The sequence below is a fragment of the Lotus japonicus genome, chromosome 2, assembly GCF_012489685.1.
Source record: "Lotus japonicus ecotype B-129 chromosome 2, LjGifu_v1.2".
Lineage (NCBI taxonomy): Eukaryota > Viridiplantae > Streptophyta > Magnoliopsida > Fabales > Fabaceae > Lotus > Lotus japonicus.
In genome coordinates this window covers 52,363,168-52,390,871 of record NC_080042.1, presented here as the reverse complement: position 1 = coordinate 52,390,871, position 27,704 = coordinate 52,363,168, and the positions used below count along the sequence as shown (strand labels likewise).

Below are 27,704 nucleotides of genomic sequence, written 5' to 3'. Positions count from 1 at the left end.
TTAGGGGAGTCGTGCTCTGTTATGTAACACCGGGAAACGCTTAGTTTTGTACCTTGATGTTAGGAGTTATTTTATGAACTCTCTTTATTTATTTTTGGATTATGTTTTATTTTGAAGCTGAATAAATCCGCTGTGTTATGCATATGAAGTTAAATCATTAAAGTTGGAAAATTTATATATTTATTATGAGCATGACAGGTGTTTTGATTTATGGTTTTGGAGAATAAGTGTGACACCCTCTGTGTTATGCATTTTACTCTGATTTATGCTATAAAATTTACGCGGGGTTTAGAGGGTGTTACAGGTTGCTTCTTGGTTGGGTTGGTTGTGCTATTTTTACTGGGTGTTTACTGCTTTTTTTTGCAGGTTTTTTGCAGTTTTTTATGAGTGCAGAGGTGGCAATGTGGCTTCGGGTTTGAGTATGGCTAGGTGTGTGCTACTTCGTTCATTATCATCATGTCTATAGTAGCCTTTTCTCTACTTCATATTGAATATTTACATGGTAGTGTGGCTTGTGGTTGATGGCTATGGTGATATAGAAGTTGTGCTAACAAACATCCATGTGTTGGCTTTGGTTTTCTCTAGGTTTAGTTTGTGTTTTTGTATATATATGGGGTTGTCTAGGTTTTTTTTGTTGACTTGCTTGGGAAGGAGTACTCTTTTTCCTTCAATAGGGTTTTTGCCACCGGGTTTTTCCTAGGAAGGTTTAAATGAGGCTCTGTAGACATTTCATGTGGTGTTGGATTTGTTGTTCCCTTCTTCATGAGAGTTTTTGCCACCGGGTTTTTCCTAGGAAGGTTTAAATGAGGCTCTGTAGACATTTCATGTGGTGTTGGATTTGTTGTTCCCTTCTTCATGAGAGAGTTGTTCTCATGGAGTTCTTTCTATTAATAATATTTTTTATTACAATTTATTTGTTTTGTGGGAAACAAATTTAAGAATTGTTTTATGTCTCAAGCATATAGAAGTATATATATGCTAGAGTACAATGCAAAAAGTATATATCCAATTTAAAACTAAGCGTTGTAAGATGTTTCATTCTAAAACGTTTTTTTTTTAATTTAAGCGTTGTAGCATGTCACATCCTACAACGCTTTTCCAAAAATACGTTGTAGTTCATTTCTTTATCACCACGCTTTTCTAAACTAAAGCGATGTAGGATGTCTCATTCTACAACGCTTTTATAAAATTAAGCGATGTAGGATGTCTCATTCTACAACGCTTTTCAAAAATTAAGCGCTGTAGGATGTTCCATGCTACAACGCTTCTTCAGAAAATATGTTGTAATGTATTCGTATATTACCACGTTTTATAAACTTAAGCGTTTTAGTATGTACCATGTGCTACAAAGCTTGTTAAAAAAAGTGTTGGACATTACTACAGCGGTACAAGCTACAACGCTTAAATATACTATAGATATACTATCAACCTTGAATATACTGTCATTACCAAAATCTTGAATGATAATTTTTTGATTGAACTCGTATACAAACAACATGTAACCCACTATTTTTTCATATGTATTACTAACTCACAAAGTAGGAAAAGTTTCCCTTAGCCATATTACCATTTCACAACATTTGTCTAACACCACAACCCTTGCCATATTTGTCAGCATTCTACGATAGTCTGATATCTCTTCATTTTATATATATTCATGTGAAACTATTATCAATTCTCATTGTTGTCCCTGAGGTGAACTTACCCAATAAGTCACTTATCCACATCATCTGGAATGTAATCCCTGCCTAAATTGATTTTCATAAAGATGATACAATTCACTGAAGCATAATAATGAATAAATATGTTGATTATATTACCAAAAACTACTTGGATTAAGTTTTATCCTTCTTTTACAATCGTTATTCATATCACAATGAACACGATCTTGTCCAAAAGGATTCAGACATCTACAGCTAAAAATGTATAAACAACTATAACATTATGTGAATGGGCTACTATTTTTTCGACCATGTTAAACCTTTTCAGAACCGAAGCAAAGCATGAAAAATAGTAACTAAAAGATAAGACCGTAGAATACACAATATTTGTCGGCATCGCTTTTACTATTTACAAAACTAACTAAATTAATCTCCATTATAAATGAAATTTGATTCAGTCCTACAAATTAATGTGGACTTCACTTCAAGTGAAAGTATGCTTCATCTAAAAATGGGTCCATGATTCGATATGTCAAGGTGCAATAATTTAGGCTCCCTAATTAGAACTGAAAATGTGACATAAACCATATGTATTGCATATATGAGTATATTTGTACAACAACATACTAAGGCAGTCACTATTAATTAAATATGACTTTTGTTAATGCCTTAAATGAACAAAAGTATTCTATATTTACATGCTCCCATGGTAAAAGTATTATTATATTACATGTGAACTTTGCAAAAAAAAAATGGTACCAATGCAACCTTATTTAAACGAACCCACCATTAAGCTTGACGAAATTTCTTGTCGTGGCCAACTGAAATAAAAACTGACACCAAATAACGGTTAAATTAAAAATGACGCAATGATAAGAATGAAAGTCGGTACTGGACTGGGCGAGGCCCCCGCCCAGGGACGTTTACCCCAGGGTAAGGGTACGAGCCAGGGAGTTGGGCCTTCTCCCGGGAGGCCCAACTGGCCCACTAAGGATAGTTAAGGACGCTAGGCCCAACCTCCGGTCTATAAATAGGGGGCGGTTACCAATTGTAAGAGACTCTTAGCTCATTTGAGAAATAACAAACTTGAAATTCAGTTACTTTCTCTCTCTAAGCAGTTACGCTCTATCTATCTCTAGATTCTCACGTTGCAATCCTTTCACTCTAGGTACCATACCTCATCTCTATGTTCTTGGATAGAACATTTGGCGTCGTCTGTGGGGATCGAACCCAGAAGGAGATTGTTGCCCTTCCAATGGAGTCACGGTGCGAGGGGTGACTGGAAGCAGGGAAGTGCTTGTCCCACCATGGTGAGTAGACACCAGGGGGTGGCAAGCGCCATACGGAGGGGAATCCATGGCGGCAGATCAGGCGCGACGGGCCCTCCATCTGTGATAATCAAAGGGGTAGCTTGGGGGTTTGACTCACCCAAATTTCTCCTCTTAGGCGAGCAGGCGCTCACCGACGAGCATTTCCCCTTTTCCCCAACCTGGGCTGAGGAAGACACCTTGGCGTTTCCAGAGGTGAAGGCCTTAGGAGCTCGGCGGTAGAAAACTTCATATTCCCTGAAAAAACAAAAGGATTGGTCGTCAGCAACATAAAGGTCAAGGGGAAGGTATGAAGGAGACATTTAGAGGGGAAACCTAATCGCGGGAATAGTTTGGAGCCTGGACGAGCGCCGAGTAATTCAACACAACTAAGGCGGGGAAGTCGGGAGAGGATCCCGAGGGCAAAGTTTTCTCTGGTGGACATAAATGCTTTAGGGGGATCGACTATGAGTTTAGGATGCTTGGTCCAGTAAAACGGGAAGAGGGCTTTTCCTTCCTTTTGCGTAAATAACGAAGGGTAAGTTGGGTGAACGACGACCAGGAAGTACCGACGGGCTAGATGGGGTTCGGGGTCATCAAGGTAAGGAACGAGACGTTCCCGACCCGGGCGGGGCGCCAGTACAACCCAGCCATGGGGTCCCAGGGATCGAGAATCCACTTCAAAGAAAAAGGAGAAGAGGGCAATTGAAGGCACTACATCGACACAGCTGCAGATAATTTCAAAACACCTCAGATAGGCCCAGGCGTGGGGATGAAGTTGGCAAGGGGAGACGTTAACATCACGCAGCACTTGGATAAGAAATGGGGAAAAAGGGAGTTTGATGCCAAGGTCCAGGAACATATATTCATATACGAAAAAGAAGTGGGAATTCTTGGGGTTATTGAATGCGCGGTGTTGCTAGGGGCGGTCTTGGTCTCGGCAACCTGTGGTGCGAAGGAGGTCTTCCAACAGCGGGGTGCTACAGAGACCGCCAACCCTGCGGGCAAGGTCGGAAATAGAGTCATTGGTGGAAAGTTCCGATGGTTGGTCAAGGATTCCTTGGTCAGGAGCGTCCTGGACCGGGGAAGGGAGAGTGGCGAAGGTTTCTAAGCGATGAGCTTTGATTTCCTCCACAGAGGAGAGGGCTCTTGTTGAAGGCATCATGAAGAAAATGGAAAGAGTAAAAAACAGGGACGAGAAAACTAACCAGAAAGAAGCTGTGTAGAGAGGAGCAGGAAAGGTCGGAGTTCGCAGGGTTGTCGAGGGAAGCCGGTGTGAGAGTCAGGAACAAATATGAGGGTAGTTGGTTATAAGGAATGAATTAATGAAGAAAGAGGGGAAAGATAATGTGTACAGTTAAATAAGGAATCGTGACCTACAACGGCAAGGTGAAATGATTACAGGAGGAAAGGACGCATATTTCGAAAAGTGGGAGTAGCGCATTAAATAAGAATCATGACGGTTGGTTGGTTTAAATTCAAATCGGCAGGCTTTATTATGATTAGAGGGGACATTTCGAGGACAGTGGTTGAGATTCAGTTGATTCGCTGGCCTCTGCATTGTCTTGAGATGTTACATGAAGCTGACACGCGTCAAACCACCAGGACTCACGACGGTCACAACTGCGGTTGGGCAAGGGAATCAAGTGTTGTCGCCACGAACCCACTTGTGGACTCGTGGGCTCGGAGGGACTTATTAAGTGGATCAAAATATCAGTCTTAAGTCTTGCTTACCATGCCATGTTGGCAATCATCCTGGATCACTAGGCTTTAGTATTAGTTAGTTTTCTCATGATTATCGCCCCAGTTATTAAAAGACACTCTCAGCTCTCATACTTCGAGCTCGGTGTCTTGTGGACTTGTGGGGCGCTTACCCCAGGGAAAGCGTACAAGCCATGGAGTTGGGCCTTCTCCTGGGAGGCCCAACTGGCCCACTAAGGATAGTTAAGGACGCTAGGCCCAACCTCCAGTCTATAAATAGGGGGCAATTACCAATTGTAAGAGACTCTTAGCTCATTTGAGAAATAACAAACTTGAAATTCAGTTACTTTCTCTCTCTAAGCAGTTACGCTCTATCTCGCTCTAGATTCTCACGTTGCAATCCTTTCACTCTAGGTACCATACCTCATCTCTATGTTCTTGGATAGAACAGGTACCAACTTAGGACGGGGGAGGGCAAAGAAAATAGGGCAGCGACTAACAAAGGGTTCAATGAAAATAATGAAAGCTTCCAACAAATTAAAAAATTCAAGATCTTAATGGACAATTCTTTAAGATTATTTGAGGACACCAACAAAAGGCACTTTAACATGAAAGCCAAGGACTCATTGTTATTTCACTTAATCCACTTACAAACTCATTCTTCCTCCTATTGAGTAAGTAACACATTAGGTAAAAAAAAAATTTAGAAACAAATAAACTACCCATGTACTACAACCTTCAAATCCGAAGCACATAAACGCTTCTATGTCCATCCTCAACAAAGCCACATGACCACTTGTTGCTTCATGCCAAACATTAATCTCGTAAACCACTACAAATATACAACCCGGACAAACTAACTTATCCAAGTTTCACCACACAAACTTATAATATCATATCATAACCATTTCTTTCCGATCAATGTGAAAAAAACTTTGTAACTTGGAATGAAAAAATAAAACCACATCAAAGGAACAAATCAATATATAGTTATATAATTGAACACATTGTTCACGAAACAACAACACAATGCAACTTCAAGTTGCTTCTTAAAAAACACCTGAATGAAACAAACATTTGAATTCCCTACACAAAACATAGTGCAACCAAATTTTGGTTCTTCACAAACACATAGTAGAAACTAAATTGTAGATTCCCTACACATGACACACTGCAACCACAAGTTGCTTCTTCACAATCACACATTTGAAGATATTACTTAATATTACAAAGTGGCACTTGTAGTAAGTCCATAAAATCTTAACCTTCTTGTTCTTCAATGCCAATGTCTTCTTCCTCCCAATCACAGTCAACAACTCTTCAATTTCAGGAGATGTACTCCTTATTGGATTGATGATTTCTTGAGTACTACCATTTAGATCAACGGTAGGGGATATTGATTCCGAAGGAGTTTTGGGAGACTTCTCCCCATCCACATCCACGAAATCATCCATCAAATCCTACAACGAAGGTATGTCAAAAGAATCTTATGCATAACAATTTTTGCACATCCAAAGCTATATACGTTAATCAATATAAACTCTAAACACACATTTGTCACACTTTCAGGCTTCAGTGTTGACTGCGTAGTCATCAAACTTCGGCTCGAAGATGCACCAACCTTTATCCCGTAAAGATTAATATCAGGTCTAGCATTAGGTAAATAGGAATAGCAAAAAAAGGGCAATGTAAGACATACACTATGCTCTATCTGCAACGTCTTGAACTTCTGTATGATACCTTCATCGGTACAGACCCGTTTAACACGGTAAGACGACTCAAATCAAGATCTCTCAAACCTCTGCCCATGAACATTCTTAACCTCAATCTTGAAGAGAGCTGTCGTAGCAAAGAAGGCAAAAAATTCGGAGGGATAACCACTGAAAGCTTCCTCCTACCGCACATAGAAAAATGGACCAATACATTAATATGCTTTATAAATCGAATAACAAAATGCTCTTCAAGATTGATAGTAAACAAACATTTTCAACTGCATCCACCATTTCAGAGCAGGATTTTACCACCAAGAAACTTGCTTCCTTATCAAAGAGAGACAAATTTGCAACACCAGTTGCATCTTCAACAACAACTTGCAGACGATACCTGTAATTGATTGACAAAGTTAACTTACAAAGTCCAACAATACAAATTGAGTCCAATATATAATTAACCAAATCAGCATACAACCTAGGATAGGATAGACAACAAGCACATGGTGGTTGCAGCCCTCGCAACAAAACATTTTTTCATCCGCGTACACCTTTCTATTGCAACGACATGCAGTATACCACCATTCAACACCTTCTTCCATGGGACAAAAGGTACCATACACAACACAAATATAATCCTACAAATATATCACTATACACATCAAACACAGTACATAGATTCTAAACAGACCCACAAACAACTCATTTATACTACCAACCTTTTTCAGCTCCTTCATTTGTGCAATAGTCTTGCTAGAAGCTGGCATCAAGAATTCATCCTCACTAGATACAATTTTCGAGTCAGACAATTGGCTAAGTGAACGACTTACACAGTCATTTGATTCAAGAAACCTGCCAAATGACATTTCGTTATTAAAGAAACCTGTCAAATATAACCTAATGTTAGACATCTCCTAACACAAATATTTAAAAAAATTAGTTATACATTCTCTTCAACACTGCAGCGGTAAGAACATCAGGATCAAACCATATCTTGGTAGCACCATGGACATTTTGGATACTATTATTCCCCTGAAAGGATTTGACTTTGGCAAACTGAATAATAACAACAGGGTTATTGATATCACCACGGCCAAGAAAAATAGTCAGCTCATCCACATAGACTCCAAACAGCCCACACTCAATCCTTAAACTGAAAAAATAATTCAAACAGTTTTAACTCATATCAAAAAATTAAGTATATCCATCAGAATATATAATCCTACCCAGCAGACTCCATCTCAATAACATTCATCTTTGATCTTTTCCCATTGGTTACAATCTCCCTCTCAACACCAATTCTTGTTAATATGCCAATTACATCTGATATACATAAAACGCAAGGTATGAGTAAACTTAACACTATGCACCAGGCACGTTCGTAAATACATATAAAAGGATTTGGTTCATACCAACTAAATAATTAGCATCAAAAGCGGGGAAAATATCTCAGCAAAGGTAACGAAAGTGTAGGGAAACACATCCATATGAAATTGCTCCACAGACCGAACTTCAGTATTAAACATGAAGCAGATCTTGTAGTTATGCCTGGTAGTTTTGTACTCCCCAGTGCTGTCCACTAAAACAAACGCCGATAGGCTGTATACGTTACCATCCACCAATAACTTGTCAAACTTGTACATCAATGTCTTTCGTATTGTCGCATGGATCTTGCTACCCTGGATAACATACAAATAAGGATACTTATATTACAACAGTACATACAAAACAATGCAAAAAATGGATTAAAAATTCATTAGGATCTTACCTTTGAATCCATGAGGACCAACTCCAGCGACAAAGGCAGCTTCGAACTTGCAAACCCTTGGCTATACCACATCCGAATAACCTTGACCATAATCCTCCACTTCTCCTTCCTAGAATGAAGTTCAGAAACGTCATGGAAAACATCATTCATCTCTTGGGTAATAGTACGGCTAATTAGTTGCGGTGGTGAGTGAGTTTGGTTGAGAAGGGGTCACGAATCAGGAAGTTCCACGATTTGCGATTATGCAAAACCGTGGACACAAAATGGGTGGAGAAGGGGTCACGAATCTTGTTCTGCTAAAGTAAGACTTTTAAACTTTACCAATCTGAAGGTCCTAGAAGCTTGACACATGTAGAGTTGCTTAGAGAGTGCCACGTTGGATTTTTGTCGTCCTTAAGCACTTGTGCTTTTTATCTAGTATAGATTGCATTGGGATAAGGGTAGAGAGACTTCAAGTAGGGCCCACTACTTTTTGTAGTCTCTCCAAAGTGGAGAGAAATTGACTAATGCTAGTTTTTTCTTCTATTTTTCTGTACTTTTCTGGAGGTCTGACACTATCGAATTTAAGTCATTAATTAAAAGAATTACGCAACCACGTGGATAATGTATAAATATAAATCACTTAAGTTCCATCTTTTTTGTTCGCTCTTCTATTTATTTTCTTTCTTTTCATTTTCCTCCCAACCAATCAATATGTAAATGAGAAATATATACATTGATCCAAAATAAAAATAAGTTAAAAGGATAGAACTGAAAACGGCGTCGCTTCCAGAATTACAGAGCTTGGGTTCGCGTTTCAAATTTCAAAAATTCAAAGCCCTCCCTTTCACTCTCTCCTCTGAATGATCATTTTCCCTCGCTGGTAGAAGAATCTCTCTCTCTCTCTCTCTCTCTCTCTCTCTCTCTCTCTCTCTGCTACGCTTCATTCTCCACACTTCTCATGGGTGTGAAGAATTTGTGGGATGTTCTCGAATCATGCAAGAAAACGGTTCCCCTTCACCTTCTCCAGTTACGTTTTTTTACAATATCTCAAAAAAAATTGTTGTTTCCCACTGAATCGTGATCCCATTTGGCTGAATTGACGTGGGTATGTGTTGGATTTTGAGCTCAGGAACAAGCGCGTGTGCGTGGATCTTTCGTGCTGGATGGTGCAGCTTCATAATGTCAGCAAGTCGCACGCGTGTGTGAAGGAGAAAGTGCATCTCAGGGGACTCTTTCATCGACTCAGAGCACTCATTGCGTTGAATTGCAGTGTGGTCCTCGTTGCAGGTTTGTTTGTTAGTTTCGCCCTTCTCGTCCGTGTTCTAGAAATGAAATGAAAAAATTAGTTTATAAAATTTGTTGATTTTTTTTAGTTCAAACATAGGCAGCAAAATTGTGAACTTGCTTATTGTATTTCAAATTGTGAGCCGTATGTCGTGATCTGGTGTCAATATTTTATGACATGAACTGAATGAGGAAAAAGTGTGAATCGAATCGGTATTCAATCAATGAAATGTTTAGCTTATATACATCAGCAAATATAGTGAATGTAAACTCAGAAGTTCTTACAAACTAACTTTGTTCCTAACTCATTAACCTTTACTTTAGTCAGCTGTAACTAAATATTCTTAATTTAAGGCTTAATATCCCCTGCAAGCTAGGCATAGATATCTCGCATGCCAAGCTTCGATACAAGGTTAAAATGAGGGAGATGTAGTGCTTTAGTATGTAGATCCGCTAGTTGAGCAGCAGATGGTATAGCCAACAAATGAGTGGTTCCATCTTGAACCTTGTCCCGGATCAAGTGGCAGTCGATCACTATGTGTTTTGTCCGCTTGTGGAAGGTTGGATTCTGATCTATCTGACTGGCAGATTTATTATCACAATAGAGAGAAACCGGAAGATAGAAGATCATTCAATAAAACAGAATCCACTGAATCTCACAAGTGGCAGTAGCAAGCGCTCGGTATTCAACTTGAGATGAAAACTTGGAGATTTTCTTCTACTTCTTGGATTTCCAACTAATGAGTGATTCCCCATAGAAGACATTGTAACTTGTCACCGATTTATTGGAATCCGGGCAAGAAGCCCAGTCTGAATCACTAAAAACCTTGAGTTTAAAATCTGAGGTTGCTGGAAAAAACCAACCCTTGGCAGGACAACCTTTCAAATATCTTAAATATTTGAATTGCTGCCTCATAAGGCATATGCATAGGATGGAGATGAAACTGACTCAAAGTAGTTACTGCATAACTCAGGCCTGCTATTGGTGAGATATAGGAGTCTGCCTATGAGCCTCCTGTATACCTTTGGATTTTCATATGGTGATCTTGCTTATATTTAGAGCCGGGTAACATGGGTGTTGTTGCGGCTTACACCCTAACAATCCTGCATCATCTATGAGCTCCAGAGCATACTTTATTTGTGATTAAACTATCCCTCCTTTTGATCGTGCTACCTCAAGGCCTAGAAACTTTTTTAGAGATCCACGATCCTTTATTCTGAACTTGTGATATAGAAGCTGTTTAACTGCTTGAATTTCTTCCAGATCATCACCAGAGAGGACTATGTCATCCACATACACTAAAAGAACTGTAATGTGGGAATTTACAGCCTTGACAAACAAAGAGTAATCTGATTTAGACTGAACATACCCCAAAGACAAAAGAGTAGAAGTCAGCTTACAATTCCATTGTCTACTGGCCTGTTTCAGGCCATACAAACTTTTCACCAATTTGCAAAGTGAGGTTGTATTATATCCTGGGGGAACAACCATATAGACATCCTCTTGTAAATCTCCATGCAAAAATGCATTGTTTACATCCAATTGATGTAAGAACCATCCCTTGGCAGCAGCAAGTGAAAGAACCAACCTGACTGTAGTGATCTTAACAACTGATGAAAAATTCTCAAACTAATCAAGTCCTTTCTTTTGCTACCAAGCGTGCCTTATACCTCTCTATACTTCCATCAGCATGTCTTTTTATTTTGTAAACCCACTTATAGTCAATGGGTTGTTTTCCAGCAGGTAGTGTTCCCCAAGTATTTGTTTGTTCCAATACCTGAATCTCCTGACCCCATAGCTGTCTTCCAGCAGTCATGTTTGACAGCTTGTGTATATGATCTCAGTCATTTGTGTAATAGTCAGTGCAAAACATTTGTGAGCAGGAGATAATTTTTCATAAGAAAGGTAGTGAGACAAAGGATAAAGAACACCTGATGATGAATTGGCAGCAAGGGAAGAAGAATGGTCATGTTACAAATTACAATGACAGTCTTGTAAATATCTTGGTGTTGTCCTGTTTCTGGTGGATTGTCTAGTGACATGAGGTGAGGTAGATAAAGAAACAGGTGATGGTGAAGGAGGTACGACATTTGCAGGAGTGATGAGACTGTCATCAGTTATTGGTTTAGAAAGAGGTCCACTATTTGAAGTAAGCAGGGAAGGTTTAGGAAAATTTTCTGTGGTAGGTGTTAAATCTGATAAAATATTTCTTGTGTCTTATTCATTGATAAACTTGTACAATATATATATAGATGTTAAAAGATATCAAAACTATATCTATCTAAATCTAAAAGATATAATCTAAAAGATACTAATCTATAATAGAAACTTATATTTGAACCATATCTCTATTTCTAAACTAAATCTTAATAATAATATTCAACACTCCCCCTCAAGCTGGAGCATAAATATCTAATGCATCCAGCTTGTTACATATGTATTGTATCCTAGGACCTCGTAAAGACTTGGTTAACATATCTGCAAGTTGATCCCTAGATTGAACATAGGAAGTCTTGATGACACCTGAGAGGATCTTCTCTCTGATAAAATGACAGTCAACCTCTATATGTTTGGTCCTCTCATGAAAAATTGGATTCGAGGAAAGATACAATGCTGATTGGTTATCACAAGCAAGCTCCATAGGACCTAACTCACAAAACTTTAACTCCTGAAGCAAGTGCTTTAACCAAAGCAATTCGCACGTAGCGTTAGCCATAGCACGATACTCTGCTTCTGTACTAGACCTTGCTACTACTGTTTGTTTCTTGCTTTTCCAGGAAATTAGATTTCCTCCAATAAGAACACAATAACCTGTAGTGGATCTTCTATCACTAACATCCCCTGCCCAGTCTGCATCAGCATATGCAAGGACATCAGTATGACCCTTGTCTGTATAGACAAGCCCCTTTCCAGGTGATCCTTTAATGTATTTTAGGATCCGAATGACTGCATTCCAATGACTATCACATGGTGAATTAAGAAACTGACTCACAACGCTAACTGGGAAGGCAATGTCAGGTCTAGTCATTGTAAGATAATTCAACTTCCCAACTAACCTTCTATATCTCCCTGGATCAGGATATGGCTCCCCCTGATTAGAAAGAAGCTTCACATTGGGGTCCATAGGTGTGTCAACAGGTTTACAATCAAGCATTCCAGTTTCCTCTAGAATATCAAGAACATATTTCCTTTGAGAAATAGCAATACCTACCTTTGATTGTGCCACCTCAATCCCAAGAAAGTATCGTAACTGACCAAGATCTTTAGTTTGAAAGTTCTTGAACAAGTGTTGTTTCAGCTCCTCAATACCCTTTTGATCATCACCTGTAATGACAATATCGTCCACATACACCACAAGATAAATTGATTGATTGGATGATGAGCGTTTAAGAAACACAGAATGATCGGCTTCACAACGAATCATGCCAAACTCTTGAATGACTTTGCTAAACTTCCCAAACCAAGCTCGAGGTGACTGCTTCAAACCATATAGAGATTTCTTCAACCGGCAAACCTTACCTAACTCCCCCTGAGCAACAAACCCAGGTGGTTGCTCCATATAAATCTCCTCCTCCAAATCACCATGTAAGAAAGCATTCTTAATATCAAGTTGATACAACGGCCAATGGCGAATGGCAGCAATGGCTATAAATAAACGAACAGATGCCATCTTAGCAACGGGAGAGAAAGTATCACCATAATCCAGACCATAGATCTGAGTGTACCCTTTAGCAACAAGTCGGGCCTTTAAGCGGTCCACTTGTCCATCAGGGCCAACCTTAATGGTAAAGACCCATCGACATCCAACTGTAGATTTACCATGAGGAAGTGGAAGAAGTGTCCACGTATGATTGGCCTCCAAGGCAGTCATCTCATCAATCATAGCTTGTCTCCATCCAGGATGAGAAAGTGCTTCTTGAACAGTTTTAGGTACAGTAACAGAAGACAAGGCAGACACAAAGGAACAATAGGAAGGTGATATTCTGTGATAACTGAGAAAGTTATAAATAGGATGAGGATTAAGGGTGGAACGATTACCTTTACGAAGAGCAATAGGTTGATCATCAAGAGAATCAGGGAGGACCGCAGCAGGAGGAGATGTTGGAGTTGGAGCTGAATCACAAGTCTCAACTGTAGAAGAAGGCCCTGATGTGTTTGATCGTCGTCGCTCATAAGTAATACCAAAACGTCGTGAGTCAATGAGTGGCACAGGTAATACCGGGGAATGAATAACAGGGTCAATAAAGTCCGGCGAAGCCACGTCGGATGCTGAGTCAAAGAATGGTTTATCCTCAAAGAAAGTAACATCCGCACTCACATAGAAGCGGTGTGTAGTGGGTGAGTAACACCGGTATCCCTTCTGACAGCGAGAGTACCCAAGAAATATACATTTAATAGCTCGTGCAGTCATCTTGTCACATCCAGGGGAAAGATTATGAACAAAGCAAGTAGAGCCAAACACCCGGGGAGGAACAACATAAAGAGTGGCTTGAGGATGCAAAATACTGTGAGGGGCCTTATTACCAAGAACAACAGATGGCATGCGATTGATTAAATAACATGCTGTAAGAATAGCATCACTCCAAAACTTCAATGGTACTTTAGCAGTTATTAATAAAGTTCGAGCTGTGTCTACCAAATGACGATGCTTACGTTCAGCCACACCATTTTGTTGTGGTGTATGAGGGCAACTGGACTGATGAATGATGCCATGAGATGCCATGAATGAAGTAAACTGCGCTGAAAAATATTCTTTTGCATTATCGCTGCGTAAAGCTCGAAGAGTCTTGCCAAATTGATTCTTAATCTCAAAACAAAAGGTCTTAAAAACTTCAAATAACTCAGAACGATCTTTCATTAAAAATAACCAAGTACATCTTGAAAAGTCATCAATAAAGGTAACATAATACTTAAATCCTAAAACTGACGGAACACGACTTGGACCCCATACATCAGAATGAACGAGGTCAAACGGTGATACTGCAGGACGACTAATACTAGATGGAAAGGATGCCCTAACATGTTTTCCAAGTTGACATGACTCACACTCCAATGTCTTCAAATGAGAAAGCTTCGGAACCATTTGCTTCAACCTTTCAAGACTTGGGTGACCCAACCGACGATGTAAAAGATCAGGAGACTCAAAGACTGCGCATAGTGTTGATAGATGAGGTTGCATGTAATAGAGACCACGTGATTCATATCCAACTCCAATCGTCTTCCCTGTACTCCGGTCCTGTATAAGAAAAGAATCAGAAACAAAGGTTATCGAACAATTCAAACTACGAGTAAGTCGACTTATGGAAATTAAATTAAAAGGGGAACCGGGTACAAATAAGACTGAATCTAAGGACAAAGAGGAAAGGGGTGAAGCTTGACCAATGCCCATGACTTGTGCTTTAGATCCATCAGCAAGAGTAACACTATGAGGTGCTTTAGGAGGTGTCAAATTATTGAAAAGGGAAGGATTACCAGCCATATGATCAGAAGCACCGGAATCTAAAATCCACGATCCTGCAGATTGAGAGAAACAAAGGGTAGAATTACCAGCATGCGCTACGGTGGCTGAGGAAGAGGATTGTTGAGCTGCCTTAAGTTGAAGAAATTCCTTGTATTCACTAGGAGAAAGACGATGTTCCTCAGATTCGAGCTTTTGTTCAGTAGCATGTACCGAAGATTGAGCAGCAGTGGCAGTTTTGTTAGGAAACCCAACTATGTGGTAGCAACGATCCTGAGTGTGGCCGTCCCTATCGCAATAGGAACAATGAAGATTGCCTCTTCCTCTACCACGACCTCCATCTCTACCTCCATCTCTGCCTCCACGACCTCGACCTCGACCCCGACCTCGACCAAAGGAGTTAGAGGCCAAAACAGATGACTCAGAAGCTGTGTGAGAATCAATCTCTGGTGGCGGAACCCTAATCAAACGACCAATAAGCTCGGCAACAGTAGGGATACCAGGATTTGTCAAAGTTTGATTCCGAATAGATTCATAGTCTTTATGGAGGCCATGGAGAACAAGTACCATGAGCAGATTATCAATTTTCTTTTTCATTTCCTTTACATCATCCTTTTCCAACATCAGTTTGACTTCATCACAAAGAGATTGAGCCTTCTTCAGATAGGATGGCAGATCTGTATCTGTCATATGAAGAGATGATATACCTCGAGATGTCTCATAAAGCCTCTGAACATCATTAGCATAAAAGGTTTCAGCTGTCTTCCAGATGTCGTAACAAGTTTTGTAAGTGCGAAAGTGAAGCATCAAACTCGGTTCAATCGACTGCCATAACAAGGATACAAGCTGAGCATCAACTTTCTTCCAATCGTCTCTTTTAGTAGCATCAATGTCAGAAACCTTGGTAGAAAGATGGTCAGATAATCCCTGACCAACAAACCAAATGTCAACAGCATCACGCCAACTCAAATAGTTCTTCCCATCAAGCTTTTCCGAGGTAATTTTAGGAGATCCGGAAAAAGCATAAGACACCAAACTCTTCTTCTCTTCAGCCATGAGGAAAAGAGGAATAAAATACCAAAAAGACAAAGCACCAATAAACAAAATTGGGCAAACGATGAGAGACGTCAAAGAGGACGTCTAAACAGGGTCAAAACAGAGCACCTAAACCAAACCAAACCAAACAGGTGCAAAATAGAGCACCTAAAAGAAACCAAACCTGACTAACGATGGGAGACGGCACAAAGAACGTCCAAACAGGGTCAAAACAGAAGACCCACAAACCAAAAGTGGCCAAAACGGAAAGAGGAAGGCCGGCCGGTCACAACCGTGGCAGAACGGCGCCGGAAAACTGGCTGTAAGGCCGCGCGTGGATCCCACGCGCCGGTGAACCTGCGGAAGTGTGGCGGCGCGTGAAGGCGCGTGGAGGTCTGTTTGGCGGCGGTACTCCGGCAGATGGTGGATCGGCGGCCTCTGGCTTGATTCCGGGTGGCTGTGTCGTCACTTGACAAGCTTGAAAAATATGGATCAGCAGCACTTGCGGCTGTAACCCAGAACCAGAAAAAAAAAAAAGAACGCTCAAGGGAAAACTAGGGCTCTGATACCATGTTAAATCTGATAAAATATTTCTTGTGTCTTATTCATTGATAAACTTGTACAATATATATAGATGTTAAAAGATATCAAAACTATATCTATCTAAATCTAAAAGATATAATCTAAAAGATACTAATCTATAATAGAAACTTAAATTTGAACCATATCTCTATTTCTAAACTAAATCTTAATAATAATATTCAACAGTAGGAATGCTAGCAAGTAAGTTGAAAGGAAACACATTTTCAAAAAAATCACATGCCTGAAAGAAAAGTTTCCCTGGTATGCAGATCAAGCTATTGATATCCCTTTGTTCCTTCTTCGAAACCCAAAAGAACACACTTCCTAGCTCTAGACTGAAACTTGGTTCCATGTGCATGACTGGTAGTGGCATAACACAAAGAACCAAAGATTCTTAGAGATTGTAAATCAGGATTTCTTTGATGTACGATAGAAAAAGGAGAACTGGAATTAAGTTTTTTAGAAGGTAAAATATTTATGAGATGAACAGCATGTAAAATAGCGAAGGACCAAAAAGGAATAGGAAGTTGAGAATGAAACATGAGTAATCTAGCTTTGTTGATGTTTCCTCTCAATCACCCCATTTTGTTGAAGGGTTTGAACACATGACAATTGATGTATAATGCCTTTGGAATAGTAAAATCAGGCATAGACAATTAAACACCATTATCAGATCTAATGACTATTATCTGTTTTTGAAATTGTGTTTGAATGAAGGAAATAAAAAACTGACTAGCCCTAGTTTCTGATTTTGCTTTCATGAGTCTTACCCATGTGAATCTTGACTTATCATCAACAATAGTCAAGAAGAATCTAAAACCAGTAACTGAAGGAGCACTATAGGGACCCCAAATATCAACATGCACTAAGTTAAAACCCTATCTGCCCAAGTTACCTGGGAGCAGGGTGCATGGCATGATGGCCTATGCTGGCCCCATGTATCTAATTAATTGGAAATTTCTATTTATGTCATTGACTTAGGGCACCTTATTTATAGGGGATAGTTTGGATCTTTCTTATTGACTTCATTATGGTGTTTTTAATGCCATTCGTTCCTCTAATTTGCTTTTTATGTGCTTGCGTTTACATTATTCATTTATATCGTTCCTGATATGTAACCTTTAATGTATGGTAGATGGATCAATTCCAGCCATTAAATTATCAACTTATAGGCGTCGCTTAAATGTTGGAAAGGAGGTTGGTAATTCTCTCATATTTATTTTCTTTTGCTGTCTCTCAAATATGCTTTATACTTCTTCCACACCTTGACATATTGTCTTTAGTTTTTTGTGCTTTCTTTTGTCATAACTATAGTTAGCCAATAATAATAATAATCATGCAGGTAATGCAAGATGAAACTAACTTACCAAAAGTGACATCATTACGGAGAAACATGGGGTCTGAGTTTTCTTGCATGATAAAAGAGGCTAAAGCCTTGGGGATGGCTCTTGGCATATCTTGTTTGAATGGGTAATGTTTTTTTGAGGTTAAGATTCAGTGATTGCTTTAAAGAATGTGTTAAAAATATGATATAAAATCGTTCAGGTGTCCTTTACCCATCAACCTGAACTTTTGGAATAATTGGTACATAACTTGGACTTGGTATCTAAGTCTCTTTGACCAATTGGTCTATAGTTCAGTCCTTGACCTTGTTGCCCCCATTATTCTAATAAAAAGTTGAACTTCAGCACAAGGTAGTTGCGCCTGTGCATTTGTCCATGCTTCAAGGTCAATGGGCTCTTGGGTGAGGGGGCGTGTGAGGAATATCATATTAATATATAAAACTATTCATGTGTCATTTACCTAACAACTAAGCTATTGGGACAATTGGTTATTGGTTTATGACATAATGCTCTCATGTTATGGCTTGTGATGATTGATATAAACATATATCTTACTTGAATAAAAAAATAAAAAATTGTTTGTAAATTGATGATAATAGTTTAAGAAGAATTTTTTTTGCTCTTACCATATTGTTCGCCAAATAATTGTCGGTTGGACTAGTTTCCTTTTAATATAGGGGAATATATGAGAGCACTGATTTACTATAAGAGATGCAAGGTGCTAGACATTCTGTGGTATGCACTATGCAGTATGCTAGTATAAAATCTTTGAAAATTTTGTTGATGTCTTGTTGCTGAGGTTCAATACGCATATTTAGAAATGAAAATTATCTTCTTGCCTACATTGTGTTCTTTTTATAGTTGATTGAAAATGTTACATTGCTGGATTATAAATATAAAGGCTCTCTGCAGGACTTTGAACTAATAGTGTTTTTCTCTTTTCCAAAATTCAGGATTGAAGAAGCTGAAGCTCAGTGTGCTTTGTTGAACCTTGAATTATTATGTGTAAGACCTATGTGTATTTATCTGACTTCAAACTTTTTTGCACTTAGTTATTATCTGATATTCATGGGAAACTTATGCTATTGCTGTTAGCTAACCTATCATCTTTTTTTTTTTCGTTCTCTGTTAATAAATTTGGTAGGATGGATGTTTCAGTTTAGATTCAGACATATTCCTCTTTGGTGCAAGAACGGTGTATAGGGATATCTGCCTTGGTGAGTTGGTCACCATTTTTATTATTGATGGTATTTGTTTTGTATTAAGTATGTTTTCAAACAACTTATATGGATTTTTTATTAGGAGATGGTGGATATGCGGTTTGTTATGAGATGGCTGACATTGAAAGAAAACTTGGATTTGGAAGGGACTCATTGGTAAATATTTGATTGACTTTTCTACATATACTTCAGAATCAAAATGCTTGCTTTCTTTCTCTTTTTCTTTTTGAGTATGATCTATCATTGCTCTGTGTTGTTTAATGCAAATTCAGCTTGGTTTATTCATGTCAATACCCAAAAGAGAAAGTTAGATCTATGAACGATAGGTTAATTTTAACTTTCCAGTTCAGGTCATCATGGGCAGCCTAGAAGCATGTTACCCTGTAAAGGAAGCCTAATTGGTCTTTCGTTGTTTTCCTTGGATATGGTTTTCATTGTTTTGCATTGAATATAGAAGTGTGCATGCATTTATGCCCTCACTCACTTTGATGGCTTGTATTGAAATTAGTGTCATTTTCATCTTATTAAGGTAAACTTCCAATCCTGTATATATGTCCATTCAAGCATATTTATTATTTTTTTTTCAAAAGCAAAATATCTATTGATGAGGTAAACTTCCATTCAAGCATATTTATTGGGTTCTTTTTCTGGTGAAAATCAGTGACTGTGTAACCTGTGATCTTCAGATTGCTCTCTCCTTACTTCTTGGCAGCGACTATTATCAAGGAGTTCATGGTTTGGGTCCGGTAAGCCGTGAATCTTGTTCTTCACGGTCATATTACTGTTCACAGCAGAACTTGAGATTACATGTATATGGGTGCTTACCCAAAAAAACACATGTTATATGGGTACTTATTTTTTGCTCAATTTTTTTCCCATGGTTGTAGGAGTCAGCTTGTCAGATTGTCAAATCAATTGGGGATGAATTTATTCTTAAAAAAATTGCATCAGAAGGACTTGGATGGGTAAAAAAGAGAAGAGGTATACCTTCTATATTGCATTCTAATTCCATTATCTTAATGTTATATGACTGTTAGTTTTGCCAAGACTTATATTTTACACCAAATTAACTAATTAACTAACTGATTACTGACCATATGAATGTAACTTTTAAAGCAGTGATATGTGACAGACAGTTAGGCCCAATATAATATATATTTCTTAAACTATTGATGGAATGTTTTGACTTTTATGCTTATGTATTCTGCAATTTGTCGACTGCATCAACATACTAATGTTGACTTGCAGTTAATATTTTCTTATGTCAAATGGAAGTTTGTCAGTCATCTGCGGAACTTTATAACTTTGTTTCTATCTTTTGTCTATGCAGGAGGAGGGAATAATTTACATCGGGATGAGAAGGTTTTAGAAGTGATTAATGCTTATATGAAACCAAAATGCCACTCAGCAGATTCAGATGTTGTGCACAGGTTGGCTTATCTTTATTCAGTTCATTGTTTCCGTTTCCTTTCCTTCATGTTTCAGTGGGTTTTACTGTTTTTCATATTATATCACAATACTCTGGTAATTTTTTTCACACGCCTATGGAAACTATCAAAACTGAATACTCAGTTATCTTACTGTTGACTGTTGATGGGTTATACATTTGTTGATGAGGGGATGTTGATTCAAAAAAAAAATTCCTAATATATTTTTCCTTGGGTGGGGGGGTAATGCCTACTCTCTAGGATTAGACTTTTATCAAACAAGCCTCTACTGTTCTGTAATCATTTAAATTGTGAGGGATGTCTATCGTCTAAATATTTACTCAGCATTGATTGAAATATATTCGTTCAGTATACTCACAAATCAGAACATATGAAAACTGAGTCCATTGACCTCTGGAATTGAATATTTTTCTCATCCTATTCTCATGCTTTTTTAAACTGAGAAAGGTAATGTACATCTGCTATAGTTCTTGTTGAGAAGTCCCACATTGACTAGAGACATGACCATATACGTATTTATAAAGGGTAGAGCAAACCTCACCCCTGAGTTAGCTCTTGGCGTATAGTTAAGCCTCAACTGAACTCTAAATGTTCTTAATAATGATTAATGATTATGTATACACTTCAATCTTTTGAAAACTGATATGCAGTCGTTCTGTAGCAGTTACTGTTATCATTTAGCTAACATTTAATTTAGCTTCTAGGGTTCCTAATTGGAATTTTATATCTTGTGCAGTTCAAGGAATTAGATCAAATCATAAATGGTACCACATTGTTATCAACAGCTAACATTTAATTTAGCTTCTAGGGTTCCTAATTGGAATTTTTTATCTTGTACAGTCCAAGGAATTAGATCAGAATCATAAATGGTACCACATTGTTATCAACTACCTAAAGTTTGACTCATCTCTACAGGGCTCTTGCTAACTATCCTTTTCAACGTATTCAACTCCAGCAGATATGTGCTGAATTCTTTGAATGGCCTTCAGATAGAACAGGTTCGTCATCTATTTTGACATACATACTCATATAGGTGATTGAGCCATTTGTTCTACTGAAATGTCTTAATCTTATTGTATTTTTGGTTTGGACTGGCTGGGGTGCACGACTTTAGTACTTTATAACCTGTTCTGATGCAAATCAAAGAGCACTTATTGGAGCTTATCTAGCGCTTTTTCGAGCAGTTAGGCTCCAATAAGCTTCAAAAAGTCCGTATCCCAACCGGCTATTAGTTACGGATTGTTTGTTATTTGCTCATGTAGTGAAATACTATTGACTTCTTATCTAACCCAGAATTCTTTGAAGTTTGAAATAAAAAATCATGCTGAGTCTCTTCTGGGCTGGAATATTAGTGATTTTGTGATTTGTGATGCTGATTGAAATTTCATGAAATAGATGGGTATATCCTTCCAAGTATAGCTGAAAGAGATTTACGAAGATTTGCAAATCTGCGATTAACTTCATCTGATCTTGGCTTGAACCTCCCTTTACATGAGGTACTGCTAACCCTTTCCACTAAACCTTTAAACTGAAAAATGACTGCTGCCATGCTTAGAATCCCATCGCATTTTGGTATCAGACTTTTACTCAAAACATGTTCATGAAGTACGATCAGCGCTGTACATCTCATTATGTCAGTATGCTGCTTATTTTATATTTGGGCAATGAAATAGGAAACAGGGATACCGCCTTTTGGACCAAAGCTGAAACTAAATAGAATATTCTCCAGCCTCTCCTTCCCAAAACCCAAATCCCGTTTAACAATTGTTCTGTCATTCGTATGTGGTCATAACGTTCTACCATATTCAGTATATAAATCATCTACAAACTCTAGTAAATCTGTCAGTCATAAAGATAAATAATGTCTTTGGTTTTATCATATTCATGAATATGAACTGTATGTATGGTCTCCATATTTTGAACCAAAATGTATATCCCTTACATCATGTATAATATATCCTTTCGCAGATCCCTGTGAAGTGTCCTGTGTCAGAAATCGTTAAGAGCCGAAAAGTTCAAGGGAAAGAATGCTATGAGGTTACCTGGAAAGACATGGATGGACTTGAAACTTCAATAGTACCGGCAGATCTTATAGAAAGGTAATACAAATTGTTTAATTGATGATCTTGCTTTATTCCTTTAATCACGGAAAAGAGACATCTGATTCTTGTCAATTTATTTTTTGGTTATTTTTGCCTATTACAATTAATGCATTTTTTATTAAACTTCTTGAGCAATAATGTTCCATGATATATTTTAAAACTACTATGGCTCAGACATTCTACTTCCTATTTTACAACCTTAGCATCATTGTCAATAAGTTCCAGCAATTTGACTGCCAGTACATCAAAATTTTGTCATCTCTGACATTAATGTTGCCATTATTGTCTCATTATAATCATCTACAGTGCCTGTCCTGAGAAGATTTTAGAGTTTGAGGAGAAAAAAGCTCAACGGAAGAAGCAAAATATCAAGAACAGAAGATCAAAGAAAAAGGAAACTTCAGCTTCTGTTGCGGAGCTTGATCTAAAGCTGCAGAATTTGTTGCTAGATATCAATTCGGGAGACCAAGCCAACCTCAATGCCTCTAATTCTTCTGGAAGCATATCAGGAGTTACCACTTCTATGGCTGAACCTGATCTGGATACTGCAGATTTTTACCTATCACATGACTTAGAACACTGTGAATTATCAGTTCAGAATATCAGCAACAAATCTAGCAATGAAGCTGTTTCCAGTATTAATAAAAGTGAGATCATAGATCTTCTCAGCCCTTCTCCCCCTAAGGCTAAGCAATCATCCCTAACCTCCTTAAAATGTGAACAGTCAAGTGACAAACGTATGGAAGTGATTAACTTGAGTGATTCAGAGAATGATATGTCACCTGAACACAAGGAGAAAGCAAAAGAGCTGAGATTGTTCTTAGCAAGTATTAGAAATGAAATCCATTGAACAACGAACAGAGCCTTGTGTGTGTAATATGAAGCAAGTCTTTAGTTGTATTAGTAAAAATTCTTAAATTTTATAATGATAAGAAAGTTGTTTTACATAAAATAAGACTAAGGACTTGATTGTGATAAACATAATTAGACTAAGTAGAACTTTTCCCATGTACTTCTTTTTCTGAATTACAATTCTAGCTTTTAATTACAAGTGTTTTTACACACAACAAAACTTCAAACTTATATTGCTTTTTCCTTTTACAATTCTGAACACTAAATTCCTTGAACAATTTGATAAACAACTATATCTGCGGTTCAATATCTTTATATTACTTCGGACAATCCGTACGCTTGCGGGTTGGCTATCAAGTTTTTGGTGCCGTTGCCGGGGCTAGTTGAGCTTTATCAAACATTATTGCATTATGTTTGTTTAGAATTTTTGTTACTTACAATTTTGTCGTACAGAAGTTGCAATTGTATTTTTACTTGTTTTTTTTTTACGTTTTTTCATTTGTTTTTTTTTTTACATCGGAAAAGTCGTTTTTTCATTTGTTAATATCAATAAAACTTGCACTTTTTCTAAGAATAATATTATACATAAATATAAAATTATCATTTATTTGACCAATGTTATAAATTACCAAAGAAGTAATGAGATCAAAATGTTAATTAATCAAATTATCTATTGAAAACATATTACTTAATTGAATATAGAAGATAAATGACGAGGTTTGCGAAAAAGTTGAGGTGCAAAATATAATCTCAAACTTATTTTTAAAAGTATCATTTAAAAGACTCGATTATAAGTGTCGGTGTATGTTCAAAAAGTCAATTATGTATTGACGTGTTTTAACTCTTTTGTTAGTGTACAAAAGTAATTAAAAATTGAATTTAGTATACATACATGTGTTTTTTGTTTTTGTTGAAAGGGTATTGAATGATGAGAACCAAAAATCATTCTAAATTAAGGCAGATTTGGTGAATGAACCTCATATCTACAACTCTCACATAAGTTCACTCAAGGGCTTCACTTCAATACCCTATTGTTTTATTGAGTGCTGAGAGTTTAAATGTTCATTCCTAACATGCTTGCACATGGTTGAATCTGTTTTGAATTACATATCGGTTAACTCTTTGTGATACTTGTTCCTTAAAGAGACTAGTAGGAATCTTTGTTGGCTTTCAGAGTTCGGATTATCAATGTTCCCTTAGTTGCCCAAATTGAGCCTAAAAGAATATTTTCTTGGTCCTAAGTGTTGATAAATCTAAAATTGTTGAGTGATCTATGTGTGGATTGAGCAGAAAAAAAAAAGGAAAGGAACTTTCTTCTTAATGTGTGCTGGAAATTGTGAAACAAAAAGGCATGTGTCTTTGACAAAAGAAAGAGAAAAAAAAATGCTGAAAAGAAAAAGAAAAATCGAAGAAAAAAAAAAGTCCCTATGGTTTGTAAAGTTTGCTCAGGTTTTAAAGTTTGATAAAAATCACTCACTAGTATGTTATAAGCCCTTTGTGTTTTCCCTTTTGTTCTATATCCTACCTTACATTGTACCTTAGCCAAAGTTACAACCTGTTTTCCCCTTCCTTTCTATGTTTTTCTTCCTTGTTTCAATATTCTCTTAATTGCGCATACAGGTGTATTTTGCTTTCTTCTTGCACAACAATAGTTATTAAGGGACCTGAGATTACATAGATTTGTTTTCTATCACGTAGGTATAAGGGTAGAAACTTATTGTGTTGGTTTGAACTTGTAATTCTTCAATTGAATTAACTAAGCATTAAGGCATTAGGTTTGAGAAATGAGATTGAATGGTTTATTTGATTTAGGTATTAACAAGTAAAGGTAGATGCTAAAACATCATGGAATGGGTTCTAAAATTCATATAAGGACTTGATTGTGATAAACATAATTAGACTAAGTAGAACTTTTCCCATGTACTTCTTTTTCTGAATTACAATTCTAGCTTTTAATTACAAGTGTTTTTACACACAACAAAACTTCAAACTTATATTGCTTTTTCCTTTTACAATTCTGAACACTAAATTCCTTGAACAATTTGATAAACAACTATATCTGCGGTTCAATATCTTTATATTACTTCGGACAATCCGTACGCTTGCGGGTTGGCTATCAAGTTTTTGGTGCCGTTGCCGGGGCTAGTTGAGCTTTATCAAACATTATTGCATTATGTTTGTTTAGAATTTTTGTTACTTACTTGCTTGAATCTTTGCTGAGTGAATAGGTGCTATTAACTGTTTGTTAAATTATGCGAGGTTTAAGTTGATCCTAAGTCATTACTATTTGATCCAGACATTGACCGTAGTTTTCATTACAGACTTGCACAACAGAGGAGATGCACTCAGGCTATTAACATGGCCGCCAATGAGACACCAGCTGAGATGGAATCAAGGCTTCGTGCTGAGATCACTACCCAGACTAAAAGAGATAGGCAAATTCAAGAAGAGTAGGAGGCTCAAAGGTCCTTGAGGGATATCACTGCACCTCGTGTGGACTACAACTTTGAGGGGAGCATTGTCATACCTCAGAATGCTCCTCTAGACTTCCAAATCTCACCACACTTCATTACTTTGGTCAGTCAACATTAGTTCAGTGGGAGTGCAAATGAGGACGTCCATGTAGACTTGGAGCGCTTTACCAGACACTGCTCCACACTGAGAAGGAATGTCAACGTGGACACTATCAGGTTAATGTTATTTTTTTTTCTCTCAGGGATGCTGCTGAAGAATGGTTGGGAACACAACCACTAAGGAGTATTATTTTTTGGGACGATTTAGCTGAGAAATTCGCAGCTAAGTTCTTTTCTTACAACCGCATAAGGAAGTTGAAGCAAGAGATCAATTCCTTCATCCAGCTGGACTCTGAGAATCTCTATGAAACATGCGAGAGGTTCAAATGATACCAGGACCAGCTTGAAAAATCATGAGGCCTCCATAAAAAATTTGGAGACTCAAGTTGGCCAAATGCCAAGGTCATTGCTGAAAGGTTCCCAAGTACGCGTTCCCTAGTGACACTCTCATTAATTCTACAGACTCTAAATCTGAAAATTGTTCTGCTGTCACTCTTAGGAGTGACAAAACTTTAAATGAAATTGAAGAGTTAGTTGAAAAGAAGAGTGATGAAACTGAGAAAGTGGTTGAGAAAGAAAAAGAGTAAACAAAAAGTGAGGAAGCTATGAAAAACAAAGAGCGTAATGATTCTTCTCCTGGAAAAATAACTTGCAAGGTACCATTTCTTAAGGCCTTAGTGATGAAAAATCGGGACAAACAATTTTCAAAGTTCCTAGAGGTTTTCAAAAAATTGCAAATCAATATTCCTTTTTCTAAAGTCTTAGAGAAAATGCCTACCTATGCAAAGTTCATGAATGATATTGTATCTGGAAGGAGAAAATTAAGTGAGGTGAATGAAACAATTATGATGACAGAGGATTGCAATGCAATTGTCCAAAAAAAAAACTCCCTCAAAAGTTAAACGAGCCTAGGAGTTTTACTAAATTTAACTAACAATAAAACCTTTCAACTGTATAATTTTATATTTTAAGAACTAATGTGATAATTTTATTTATTTTAATTGTTGTACTTGTACGAGAGTTTGCGATATATGATCCAACCTAATACACGCCTAGTAGGATAAGTGGATCAAACTAAATATGTTATGTTGAATCATATATGCTAGAATCAAGTGTTGGACATTGAGTACTTTATCCCGTAAATAAGTGGTTGATAGTTCAATTCTTAATGCTTATGAAAAAAAACTTATTAGTCGGTCACCAGGGCCGGCCTTGGGCCTGTGCAAGCAGGCCCACAGCCCAGGGCCTCCAAAAAGAAGGGGCCCCAAAAAAAAATTTGTGAGATATATTTCCAAACATATAAATTATTAATGTTCAAAAATATTCTAATATAGTGAGCTAGTTCAATGGAAAAGCACTATGCTCTGAGTGGTACAGGTTCAAATCCTCCTGGTGGTAATTTTTTAGCCATTAATTCGAATTTAAATTCAAAATTTATGCAAAAAGTCAGAGGTCTCTGGGATTCGAACCCGCGCGAGCTGCATGGCCAGGAGATGCGTTGCCAAGCGAACCAACGCATTGCTAGTTATTAATTCCAGACATTAATTCTATATAGCGGTGTTTTAAGAGCTTAATTAGCATTGGAATGTGGAAGGTTTCCTTGGGTTCTTCTACCTAATTTACTAGATAAGTGGATATTAATTGGTGAACCAATTAACTCTGAAAATGCTTAATGGGT

The 27,704-nt window shown here is 37.6% G+C and overlaps 1 protein-coding gene across 1 annotated transcript; it reads left to right on the top strand.

The window, feature by feature from the left end:
* The first annotated feature begins 8,921 nt into the window (after positions 1–8,921).
* On the top strand, positions 8,922–23,455 carry LOC130738285 (single-strand DNA endonuclease 1). The gene is made up of 14 exons (XM_057590244.1): positions 8,922–9,154; positions 9,258–9,415; positions 17,624–17,685; positions 17,831–17,958; positions 18,785–18,836; positions 18,976–19,048; positions 19,134–19,207; positions 19,738–19,797; positions 19,939–20,032; positions 20,382–20,481; positions 21,415–21,497; positions 21,895–21,995; positions 22,468–22,598; positions 22,908–23,455. Exons 1-14 carry the CDS (start codon positions 9,087–9,089, stop codon positions 23,449–23,451), a joined length of 1,728 nt encoding a protein of 575 aa, XP_057446227.1. The 5' UTR covers positions 8,922–9,086; the 3' UTR covers positions 23,452–23,455.
* The last annotated feature ends 4,249 nt before the right edge of the window (positions 23,456–27,704 follow it).